General features: G+C 43.5%; 1 protein-coding gene across 1 annotated transcript in view; it reads right to left on the bottom strand.

The window, feature by feature from the left end:
• Dtl (denticleless E3 ubiquitin protein ligase homolog) overlaps positions 1-12,914 on the bottom strand; it is a 35,501-nt gene extending 22,587 nt beyond the window's left edge. Inside the window, exons 1-8 of the mRNA XM_027416523.2 lie at positions 12,702-12,914; positions 8,231-8,356; positions 7,521-7,619; positions 6,746-6,807; positions 6,547-6,667; positions 3,238-3,303; positions 1,932-2,044; positions 10-83 (exon numbers count right to left, since the gene is read on the bottom strand). Of these exons, the coding sequence (XP_027272324.1) occupies positions 10-83; positions 1,932-2,044; positions 3,238-3,303; positions 6,547-6,667; positions 6,746-6,807; positions 7,521-7,619; positions 8,231-8,356; positions 12,702-12,753 (713 nt within the window). The 5' untranslated portion in view covers positions 12,754-12,914. The remainder of the gene's footprint in view (positions 1-9; positions 84-1,931; positions 2,045-3,237; positions 3,304-6,546; positions 6,668-6,745; positions 6,808-7,520; positions 7,620-8,230; positions 8,357-12,701) is intronic.
• Between the last annotated feature and the right edge of the window lie 135 nt (positions 12,915-13,049).

The raw sequence follows: 13,049 nt of genomic DNA on the forward strand, positions 1-13,049 counted from the left end.
CTTTTTTACCCATCCACAGCTCCTGCTGAGACCAAGGTGCTCTCATCCTGAAACAGGACCACAGTAACACTCTGCTGGGAATCCTAATAGCACAAGCAAGAAAAAGAAGGGATTCTGTTTTGGTCATCACAGCCTTCACCAGTAAGAGAACAAGCTTTTCTGAAGCAGCTGTCAAATTGTGTCTTCTAGAAATGTCAGCAAGATTCACTGATGATACCTTACCAATATGGCTGCCTAAACAAGACCCAAAGGACAATACTTATGCATGCTAACACAGAAGGGGGAAATCTCACAGAGCCCCATACACAAACAAGGAACTACAGGCAATTAAGCAATACTGAGAGCAGGAGAGAGCAGTCTCTCTCCTATGGAGGACTCCTTTTGCAGTTATTCAATACCATGTAGTCAGCCCTGAAATCATATACATAATTAACCAAACTGAACAGGTTATATTTATATATTTAGGCATGTATGTATGTGTATGTATGCAACAATAACAAAAACAAAGGAGCCATGATCTGAGAGAGATCAGGGACGGGTAAAGGGAAGGTGAAAGAGGACGCCATATTTTAATAATAATGACATCTGCTGCCAAGCCTGAAGAACTGAGTTCCATACTCAGAACCCACATGGCACGAGAGAACTAGTTAAAAAAAAGTTCCTCTCATCTGTCCATGCATGCCATTTGTTACACGTGCAGGAAAGGGGCACTAACCTCACAAGGTCTCCTGAAGTCCAATGAAAGACGAAGCCTTTAGCTACAATAGTTTGACAGTTATACTTCTCCATAAATATTCACTCAAACCTTACATACCAGGAATATCAGAAGATTCCATTAATGAAATCAACAGCTACTTTCTTTTCTAGAAAAAAAAATGTACTATGGGCATGGCTTGAGCTTCTCTCTACTTCATACATGGCAGCCTGTAAGATGGTCATATTTGCCAGTGTGCCTGAACATCTAAAACACAAGGCCAGGCTGCTGAAGGGATGGGGGAGGTATCTTATATGTTCAACTTGACTTCCTATCTGCCTGTAGCTACTCTCAATGCTCTAAGAAGCATCCACTCACTCTCCACAAGCATGGCAGTTCTCCAACCCCAGTACCACCAGCTACTGAGTCAGTCACCTTTACTAGGTGACAACCAGGGAACTGGGAAAACCCAGGTATCCGAGAGTAAACAGCAGAGTTGCTGGCCATCCTCAAAATGTTCAAGAGAGCAGACTTACACACTCTGCAGGGAGCAAGAGTGCCAGAAGAGATTAAATAGGGCATCATGAATACCAGAAGACTGGTTTTGAGGGGTGTGGCTGAAACAGCACAGTGTTAGTTGTATAGCTCCTCTCTCCTGTTGAGATGAAATGTTTTCATAGTGTGACAGCTCATTCATTCACTTCCCTCTGGTTTATTAAGCTCTAAACCTATAGTTTTCAAGATAGGGAAGAGATCTTGCAGTTAATTAAGATGTTCATTTTAATTAGTTAGCAATGCCCTAGTATTTGTTAATTTGGTTTTTTGAGGCAGGGTTTCTCTGTGTATCAGCCCTGGCTGTCCTGGATCTCTCTCTCTGTAGACCAGGATGACCTTGAACTCACAGAGATCTGCCTGCCTCTGTATCCTGAGTACTGGGACTAAAGGCATGCACCACCACTGCCCAGCTTGTTTTAGAGCAGTGGTTCCCAAACTTCCTAATGTTGTTACCCTTTAATACAGTTTCTCATGCTGTGGTGACTCCCCCACCATAAAATTATTTTTTGTTGCTACTTCCATAACTGTACTGGATGAATGCTATGTCACTAAGTATTACTAGTATATACTAGTACATGTATCTAGTATTCCAGGCCAGCCTAAGCATAGGTGAGCTTGTCTCAAAAACAAGCAAACACAACAACAAAACCCTATTCATACATAAACTTCTCTAAAATCTTACCACAGATGGAGCAAGTCCTTTTGAATTTTGTTTCTTCTTGGGTTTTGAAGGGGTCTGCTTGTCTACAGTGTTGTGAGCGCCACTGATCTGATTCACTTGTCTATAAAATCCATCTGAAAGGTCCAAGGAAACTGGTTTTAGTGTTTTCTGATTTCAAGCTCAACATAACATTTGAACATTTTTATACAGGACCTCAATTATGTAATTTTTGACTAACTAATACAATATAAATTAGTTACTTAAACCATGAAGAGTTAAAAAAAAAAAAAAAACAGCAGTAGTAAGGCTTAGTGAGGAAGTAGATATAACACTGGAGCATACCCAGTTTAGGGCAACGAGCTATTCTATGTATTATATTGGCAGACACATATTTACTGGTCAATATCCATATCATGTGTAACACGAAGAATAAACACTAATGCAAATTATGGATGGGGTGATCATGTGTCAACGACGTTACCAGCTGAAAAATCTGCAACCATGTGAATGCAGGTTGCTGATGGGGGAAGACTGTGTATGTGTAGGTGCTGAACACACATGCAACTCTCTGCACTTCAATGTTGCTATGAAACTAAAACTACTCCAAAAATAGTATATTAATATTTAGAACCAATATATAAATTAGCAGTAAACACATCAATGACCACCTGCTTTAACATCACCATGGTGCAATCTAAGCTTATATTTAGTTTAATGAGATTCTTTTTTTTTTTTAAAGTGAGGGGAGCAGAATATAGCCCATGGTGTCAGAGGACAAACTTGAGGAAATTTGTTCTCTCCTTCTACCATGTGGGAACTGAACTCAGGTAGTCAGGCTTTGATGGCAAGCACCTTTATTTGATGAGGTGTCTTGCTGGCCCAAAAAAAGGAAAATTAAAAACAAAATACCTAGTGGGTGGTGGTGGTGCACACCTTTAATCCCAGCACTTGGGAGGCAGAGGCAGGAGGATCTCTGTGAGTATGAGTCCAGCCTGGTCTACAAAAACACACACACAGGAGGTGTGTGTGTGTGCACTCAAAAATTTTCTCCAGTGAATCTATGCATTAGTCGTTTCAATTCTACCAATAATTTAGGTAAATGGAATTATAATTCTGAAGACAATGAGATTAAAATGTAAATTAAAGCTTTGTTAATAATCATTACTTTGAGAATTGAGCAATGAGCAGAAATTTAAGACTGAACACAAGTGCCCCCTGCTGGTACCAGATGAAATCACTAACATTTTCATTCTATTTTGAGTATGGTAATTATGTCACTAAGCATGGGGGGGATACATTCATCAAGATTAAGAGAAAACTAGCTTGCCTTTTTTGTTGCACCTGGTATCCCAGATCATAATGTTGCCATCTCTCCCACCTGTACAGAACACAGCTGTGGGAAAAAAGAGTGCATCAAGATGTTGGCAAAACTAGTAAAAGATAAAGATATATTTCCATTTAAATTTCCCAGAGGATACATTCTCCAAAAGTACTGAATTTGGCTCTAGAAATCTAGTAAAATGTTAACCAAACAACTGTTAACACAGAGGAGCTTACTACCATAACTAATATAAACTACTCTATAAGCTTTTCACACATTATCTCAATTTTTCCTGTCAGTGTAGAAGGTAGGCTTCCTGCGTTACAGATGAGAAATGGGCAGAGCAAAGATAAGTAACTCCTAAAAGTATTCTTAGTAGAATGGACTTAGAGAATGGACTCCAATGTGGCAAATTGTATTGTTTGAGCACAAAACTATCCAGTCTCGTGCAATTTGTAAAACGACTGTCTCTGGACATGGAAGGGGACACTGGGGTTGAACACAACACAGACCTTGCATGCATATATATATATATGCATATAATATATATATATATATATATATATATAGTAAAAGTGAAAGCTAGGTCCACGGCTTCAGTGGTATAACATTCACTCAGTTTACACAAGCCCTAGGCTCACTGCAAAATGTGCCCATAAATAAACAAATTTTAAAATCTGCTTAAAAAAAATCTATTTATTTATTATGTGCACAGTGTTCTGCCTGCATGCCAGAAGAGGGCATCATTGCAGATGGTTGTGAGCCACCATGTGGTTGTTGAGAATTGAACTCAGGACCTCTGGAAGAGCAGTCTCTGAGCCATCTCTCCAGCCCCCAAAAATTCTGCTTTTTATATGGAGGAGTAAGCATTTAACAAAGGGACACAACTATAATAGCTATAAATTGAACAAAGTACCAATCAAGTACTTGAGTGAGAGCTTTGTGGATACTGAACAAAACCACTTCATTTTGTAGTGACTAGGCCACAGCAAATGAAGCAAAAGGTAACTAAAGCCAATAGAGAACCGTGCCAACCTTCAGAGGTGGAGAAACCAGGGAAGAGACTGGAAGGGGAGAGGGGCTCCATCACAAGAGCTACCAGAGTAGGAGAGCTAGAGAGTGAACCTTTACTTCCGTCTTCAAACTCAGCCTCATCTCTGATGGAGACACTGCCCTCCTGAGTAAACTCAACACTTGAGCAGTTTAAACAAGCAGATCTTATGGCATGCAACGCAGTGGCAAGTTCACCCCTCGTGCGCCAGCCAAGTAAACGTAGTGCTCAGGCCTCATCAAAGCAGCTTCTTTTTGCAGCAGATGGAAACCATTTACAGAGACCCACAGCTTTCAAAATGCAGGTAAGTGACTGTTGTGTGCCCACCCTCAATTGGCACATGGATGACATCACCCTGTGCAAGTCTCATCCACACTGCAGGAGCTGGAGGGTGAAAGATTCTAAGGATAGGAAAAGCACAGCACCTGCTTTGAGATTAACAGGATGAGGACTGACTAATTAAGGCACACATAATGGCAATACCAGCCAATAAGCCAGCACAGATAGAGGAAATTTTACAAGGCTTCAACCTTAGATGAAGACTACAAGAAAATCAATGGTTGTAGAGAGAGGGAAATCAATTTCCTCAAAGGACCAGCCCCTGATAAGTTTCTAATCCTCAGGGGTCGGCCTTAAGTACATGCACATACAAGCAACACTAAATGGACAGAGCAGGTTGTATGTACATACTGTCAGGTCGAAAGGAAACTTTGGACACATGGGGACATTAGGCTACCTGTGGTATCTATTTGCACACTAAAGCCCAGGCTGGCCTCCAGGCTCCCTCAGTGTCATCTGTACCTCTCAGATATTTCAAAGTCCATGCTGGCCTCCCTGCTCTGCTTACCTCCTCCTCCACCCTTTACATATATGTAAAGCTTTTTTAGGAGACACAGAAATTTACAGTTAATTATCTACCAGAAATTCTAATGCTATCTCCTTTCTGGCCAAACAAAACATACATGTGTCTAATTTACCAATCTTTAGAAGGGAGCCATTCAGGGGAGACAAATTTCATTAGTGTTACCTATTAGTGTTACCAATTAGGATCACTTGTATCCTGTTCACACAGAGGCGAATGACTGGACCAAAGATGTTTTCTACCATGCTACTATAAAACTAAACAAAAATCCATAAAAAAAAAAAAACAAAAACTGCACTAAGCATTTATAATCTCCAGGTTTTAAAAGGTAAGTTCATACCTCACCTTTTTTTTTTTATACTCAGTTATTTTCACGAATTAAATGGTGTTGGGCACTAATCCAACTGAATTAAGAAATGAAGACCTAAGGAGATCAAAATGGCATTGCAAAGTCAAAATAAAATGTAAAGTTGGCTATAAGTCATTCTATGCATGGCTGAGGGGGAGGCAGGATGAAACCTCATCTGTTTCACAGACCAAACAATGAGACCAGTTTCCAACTAGGCTAACTCATCCACTACTAGCAGCCAAGATAGAAGTCCATTAGCTCCATGTCCAACCTAGTGGCTTTCCTTTTACACGAGGCTGGCATAAACTTATCCACATGTATACTTTTAAAAATTAAGCAAAGGCAATCAAAGTGTTTCCCTTTCCAATACTACTTAATTAGGTAAATTTTCATGATTATAAATTATTCCTATAAACTCAATAGCTCGAGTTAATATTCCTGAGTATTTGTGTGAATAAACGAACACAATCCTTCTAAAAACAGGGTATTTTGCCTAGAGCAATAGCACATGCCTTTAATCCCAGCAAGTGGGAGGTAGAAGCAGATGAATGTCAGGGAGTATCAGGCCAGCCTGCTTTAATACAGTGAGGTCTACAGAGCTACAGTGTGAGACCCTATCTCTGAAAACTCAAATAGCTATAATAACGCTACCTCAATCACCTTCAAAGTCGGCCACAGAAAAACCAGAACTGCCTTAGGACCTTTAACTTCCTTCCCAGGACAAGCTGGAGATGATGACCTAGGAAAGGGCACAGGGGGCTGGAGGGATGGCTCGGAAGTTAAGAGTATTGCTTTTCCAGAGGACCCTCAAGGCAGCTCACAACCTTAACTCTAGTCCCAGGGGGAATCCAATGCCCTCTTCTGGCCTTGGCAGGCATAGCACACATGCAGTGCACAGACACACATGCAGGCAAAACACCCATACACATCAAAAAAAATTTTAATGGGCCATAACCAACCAAACTTCACTTAAACTAAAATCTCCACTACCACTTCAATAGGGCAAAGACAGAAACAATCAGGGCAGAGATGAAACGATGAACACCAACCTACCTTTTTGAAACTTGGAAAAAGCTACAGACTTGAGGCTGCATTGATGGCCTTTACAAGTTCCCATCAACTCACCAGCTTTTACATCCCAAAATTTGGCCGTTTGATCACCTGCTGCTGTAACCTTCCAAAAATAATATAGTTAAATTTAAGAAAGAAACCTTTTCTCTGCATCTATTCAGGCCTAATAAAAGTCACTTACCAGTTTAAGTTCACCAGGGACCCAGGCCAGGTCAAAGACAGCATTCCAGTGAGCCATCCACTCTAAACAAAGAAACATAAATGTGACATATTCAGATATGTTCTATGACAGTCATACCAGCACAAGTTTAAACACCTTGAAGTTTTAATTATAAAAAGGTGGCTAGCACTCTACTGTCAACAGGCCAAAGAGCATTATGGAGTCAAAGACACCGCACATCCCCACGACACAGGTGAGAGCCACCATCCAAAGCCCACTGAGGGCTGGGAGACGCTTAGTGGGTATAGTACTTGCTGCACAAGCAGGAGGACCTGACATCAGACCCAACACCCACCAAAACATTGGTGCTTATAAAACACCAGGTGTAAGGAAATTAATGAGATCTTGTTTTAAAAGGTAAGTAAGGCAGGGCATGATACAGGAAACACATAACGCCAACCTCTGGCCTTCACATGCATGTACACATACATGCACACGCATCCACTCAAAGCCCCCTTCCTGAGATAAATCAATAAAACTTTCTCTAAAATAGAATCTACTTGAAACATTCTCTAGGTCTAAAGCCTTCAAGTCCTAACAAGGAAATAGCTTTAGTCCTGCATACTTTGACTTTAGCATTTCTGTGGAGGAGCTTGTTGCGCACTGTCCTTATTATGTGTCTTATTCAAGCTGAATCACCATCTTAACACTGTGTCCTATGCTCACTACATCTGTATTAAAATAGAAATCTACCACAGGCTTTATGAATTAAAAATGTCACAAAGTATAGACTCACCCTTGAAGCATGTCTTTCTGCTGGTTTGTGATTCTGTGTTATACAATCTGACGAAGCCTTCTTCATTGGCAACTGCTAATATATGCTCCATAGTGGGAGCTGGATACAAACACAGAACATACAAGAGTTTCTAATGAGCACAAAGGTAGTAAATGACTGAAAACAGGGCTGGAGAGTTGGCTCAGTGGTCAAGAGCATTTGCTGCTCTTACAGAAAACTGGGGTTTGATCCCCACACCCACATGGCAGGTCACAATTGTCTGTACCTCCAGTTCACAGGGATCTAAGGCTTCTTCTGGCTTCTGTGGTACATACATACACACAAGCAAAACACCTATACACATAAAGGCCCCAAACCATCAAAACTGTCTTCAGTCACTCTGACTCATCTGACTCGAGAAAGGTTGAATCAAGAGTTGTACTGGCCAATGGCAAAGAAAAGCAAGACACAGACCAGCAGCTGATCTAGCCTGTTGGTTCCAAGCTTCCCCTTTATAACATCTCCTCTATTTCTGTTCACATTTTTAAAATGACTGCTAAAAAAATAAGACAAAACAAAACCCCTAATTTTAAAAACATCAACCTTATAACTCACAGGAGAACAATTAGAATAATTTTAACATCAACCTAGGTTACTTTTCTTTCAAAGTGTATTTTCCCTCTAAGTAGGAAATAAAGTTCTGTTCAAGCTTAGTGTAGTCATTCTCTTACCTGTACAGAAAGTGCATCCAAAAGGAGGAACAGGGACTCCTGTTTCTCCGTAAGATGTGTGCTCATCATTACAGTTGCACTGATAACCACTGAGAAGGGACTGCAGAGGATAATGTGAAGACCATCCTAAAACAAGACAATTAATTCCTTTGAGAATTAAAGTGTCAACGTTTTGCCATTTCCCACAAATATGGAGAAAAGTATCTTTTTTTGTTGCTTGTCTTTTGAGGCATGGAAGTTGCAATAATCCTGTTTCTGCCTCCCAAGTGATGGGGATAATCCGTGAGAGCTACCATACCTGGAAATATTTGTTCATACAGAATTCTACATATTTAACTATCTATATATAGCTCTCCAGAATACCATTTCTGGTATCTTCCTAAGCTGTTTTTAGGAGGAAATCAAAGCACACTCTCAACATCTGTGTAGGCCACTGGAATACATAGATTTGGTTTTTTTGATACAGAGTCTCACTATAGAGCTCTGGCTGTCATCGAACTCATTATGTAGCCCAGGTTGGCCTTGAACTCCCAGAGATCCACCTGCCTCTAACTCCCAAGTGCCGGGATTAAAGGCATGTGCCACCATACCCAGCTTGGGTTTTACCATCTTAAATGTAGAAAACTAGTATATTATGATTAGCACCTTGTACATTAAAGAGAGTAAGACCAGGGAGACTTGAGATCGACTTAAAAGTAAATTTTCATTTAATCAGAAATAAAGCAAGTTCCTAATGCACATGGGTACATGGTCCTAAACAGTAAATCATCACCCACAATTTGGTTTATATTAACATGTACATTGGCTCATTTTAAATATACAAAGGTTGAATATTCTTTGTCTTCTGTTCCGGGACTAGTTTACTAATGTTTTAAACTTTCTTTTTATTCATTCACATCACACATCTCGATTCCATTTATCTCCCTGTGCACCCTTCCTTTGCCCCTGCAATGCGCCCTCCCCCATAAAACAAAATCTAAGAGAAAAAAGGAAAAACTTCCTGGATGTCCTGCTGTTGCCCTGTGTTGTGGAGATCCTGCAGCTTTGGGTCTGCAGATCAGGTCCCTTCACGTGCTCCAGCAGCTCATAGATTCAGTGGATGTTGGTGCTGGCCAAGTCATAACCCTGGTGGGTCTGGGCCTGGGCAGCTGCCCACTAGTTCTCCCCTCTCCTCACCACCAGCATTGCCCTAATTCACCCCAGCAGCAATCAGAGAGGGGTGGGGCCAGCTCTCCTGCTTTCAGTGCTGTTGAGATTAAAGGCACGCCCACCACTCCACATTATTTTACATTAACATGCTCAACCTCAATAAGAAACATTCATCAACAAGTAATTTATGACTAAGGATCTGATGAAGCAATGAGCAGACACGTTGAGAGCACTGCAAATGTTAAACTCACATCTTAGGGCACTGCCAATTCTTACATTTTTGTTTATTTAAAAATTTTTGTAAACCTTGAGACTTTCAAGGTCTAAGAAGGGGACACAAGAATGCTTCCTTCTGCATGCAGAGTGAAGTAATAGAGGTGATGAGAAAGTGTTCCGCACCAAATCTCGTTACAGATGGTTTGAGCCACCATGTGGTTGCTGGGAATTGAACTCAGGGCCTTTGGAAGAGCAGGCAGTGCTCTAAACCGCTGTGCCATCTCTGAGAAAACGAACTTAAACTAGATTTAGTAAAACTACTCATGGGGACACTGCTCCATAATGTCAGTATCAAATACCATAGTAAATGGTATTTGTAGCTCTGTGAAAGACGGCTAAAAGGATGTTATGTTCATAACACCTAAGAGTACATTGGAAAATGGCGACATCTAAAGAAATGTAAATGAACACGCATGTGTGTTGTGGGATTTTAAACGCTTAGTGGCTACAACACACAAATTCAAAGGGGAATCAAAAAAGTAAAACTGAAGATACAATACGCTCTGGAAAATTTCACAATTAAGCTAATTCCTCAATTCTGTCTGCATCTTCACCTGTAGCTAATATTCAAACTGATAAAGGGTTTAAAGAGACTTATTGAGCATACTCCATATTTCTGCAGCTCCCCACAGCACACTTTTAGATTTTTACTGTGCTACAAATAAGAACCTGTAGTATTTCCCAGCCCCCCCCAACACTCACTCATCTAGAAAAGTCCATTCTCTCCTCAGTAGAAAGCTAACAGCCATACTCACAAGAAATACAGCTTGCTTGCTTGTTTTCAGAGGATCAACACCTTGACATTCTACAACTTCCACACAGTATTATTAACAAAGCTGCTGTCTAAGAGGGCTGAGGGGTTCTCTTTCCTATCACCTTCCACACTTCCTTTTTTCTACTTTGATAAAAGGAAGTCATTCTCACATCCCTATCTTACACCTTGTATTGTTGAAAGATAAAGTTGTCCGTGTCCATCACATACTTTAAATAAAAATTAAAAATTAGTGGCCTTAATTGAGACAGCCAAGATCATAAGGCACCAGATACTTAAATCCATTTCTTTAAAAGATGCACTTTTCAATAAAATTTTGATTTTTGCCTAAAGCATTATAAAATACCATTTAGCTTCTAACAACTGCCCACTATTCATATCTATGGTGATAATTCATCCCAAGGGAAACTTTCAGGAATCACAGCATTAAAACCACAGAATACATCACTTTACACTTTTTTTTATGTGGGCATGATGACAGGGTGGTAAGAAATTTTCAACGATACATTAAATTACAATAGGATAAATTTGGGGGGAAAATAAGATAGAAATAAAGTTAGAAGAAAATGCAACCATGTCGTTAAAGATCTGCTCACATTTAATAGAGACCACAACTTCCAAGTTGCTATAGTGTTTGTAGTGTCAGATGTAGTTAAAGGTTAGGAGCATTTTAAACCCACAAGAGTAATCCTATTTCCAAAGCATATTTTGGATGCTTGTTATAATCCCGAGCGTAAAGCATCAGGGTCCAGTCCAGGGCAGTGGAATGGTGAAAAGGCAACAGACTCAGCAGGTGGGGATGAAACAGAGGTGGGTGCAAGCAAGCTTAAGGGAACTCTCTGAACATGCAATAAGAGAAAATGAGTCTTTGAGTGACTCTCAAGGCTTTGGCTAGGGATACCAGTTTGAAATAATACCACTGCCCAAAGAGAATAACCGGTTTTGGAGAAAAGCCAACTCAGTTTGGGGGATTAGAATTTTAGATGCTTGGATGCCTGACTGGATGAAGACCAACCCACAAAGCTTTTACAGAAGCTAATCTAAAACACAGGGAATGGAAGAGTGTAGGGTCTTCAGTTTTGGCTATAATCACTCAAGGGGGTAGGCTGCAACACTGCAGGGGAACCGAGACACACTCATTTCAGGAGGTTAACAACAAATGAATTCCAGTGCCTAGGACTGAACGAGTATGTGCAAACAGAAGCGAGGCTGAAAAGTGGACAGACAGACAAAATGTCAAACACAGCCTGCCTTGGTCACATACAAAGGAGGTGGAATCCAAACTCGGGCGCTCTAAAGAGGGCTCACAACTATTGTCTAGGGCGGCCATTCCCGACACGGGAAGAATGTACTCGTGTAAAGTTCTTCTAGGAAGAAAGAAAGAGGCACAGTGTCAACTACAAGTGTCCAAGGAACAAGCAGGAGCGCAACGTTTTCAGATGGGGAGCAGGGCCTACTCAAGGTTCGGCTTAAGGACACAGACACCCAGTGTCGTCCCTGCCGGCGGGTGTTCGGTGCGGCCTGCTGACTTTCTTCCATACGCTGAGAGGGGAATATGGCCGAATTCCACCGCCAAGTGAAGAAGAAGAAGAAACAAAAACACCAACCCCGTTTCTGCATATGCATGCCTCGGGCGTCAAAACACACATCTGCAACAACCCACACCCTCCGGTCCGCCGATCGCCCGAGGCCACCGCGTGGGTGTGGCCAGGGGCGTCTTTCGGTCGGCACTCGACAACTTTTCAGACCCCCGTGGAGACGCACGGAGGGGGAGGGGGCTTCGGCGCTGGGATAGCCCACGTCGCCGCGTCTTCTCGGCCCCGCCCGGGCTCCCCGGCCGCGGGGGGCCGCGCGCAGGGCGACCCCGAACCCGCAGCCCGGGGGCTCGCTGAGGCTCTCTCTACAGCGGGGACCGCCGGGGCCCGGGGTCCCAGGGCTCGGCCCCCGGCCCGCCCCACCCCCTCCAGCAAGCATGCTCTCCCTGGCGAGCGCGCGAGACTGACGTCAGCAGCCAGCCAGCCCGGGGCCCGGGAGGCCGCGGAGCCCCCGGCCTCACTTCGGCCTCCGTTCCCATCAACAAAGCCCGGGGGGCGGCGGGGGAGGCGCCCGGGGCGGGCCCGGGCTCCACTCTCCTGCTCGGCGCCCGCTCGGCAACCCCCGCACCGGGCGCGGGAGACCGCCAGGCCCGGGATCGGCCGCCATCCCAGGCGGGGCGCGAGCGCCTGCGGGAGGCGGTTCCCGCCGCGGCGGGCGGCCGTTAGGACCGTTACTCACCGTGCCGCGGGACGCCCAGCTGGGGCTGGCGGAGCACCGAGTTGAAGAGCATCTGGGCCCGAGGAGGAGATGGTGGAGGAGGAGGAGGAGGCTTCCTCTGAGGGGAGCGCCGAGGCGATGGCCCCCGAGTACCACACGAGCTGCTGCCCGGCCGCGCTCCAACAACGCCGCCCGCTTTCGCGGCCTCCCGACTCCCGCCACTCTAAGCCCCGGCCGCCAAACTCCGCGCCAAACTGACGTCACGCGCGCTGATTGGCTCGCGCCGCCGCGGCCTGGCGCCTGGGAGGAGCTTCCCCCGCCGAGGCCCCGCCCACCCCGCGCTCGGCCGCGGGAAACCCAGGGTCCCCG

Source organism: Cricetulus griseus, chromosome 5 (assembly GCF_003668045.3).
Source record: "Cricetulus griseus strain 17A/GY chromosome 5, alternate assembly CriGri-PICRH-1.0, whole genome shotgun sequence".
NCBI lineage: Eukaryota > Metazoa > Chordata > Mammalia > Rodentia > Cricetidae > Cricetulus > Cricetulus griseus.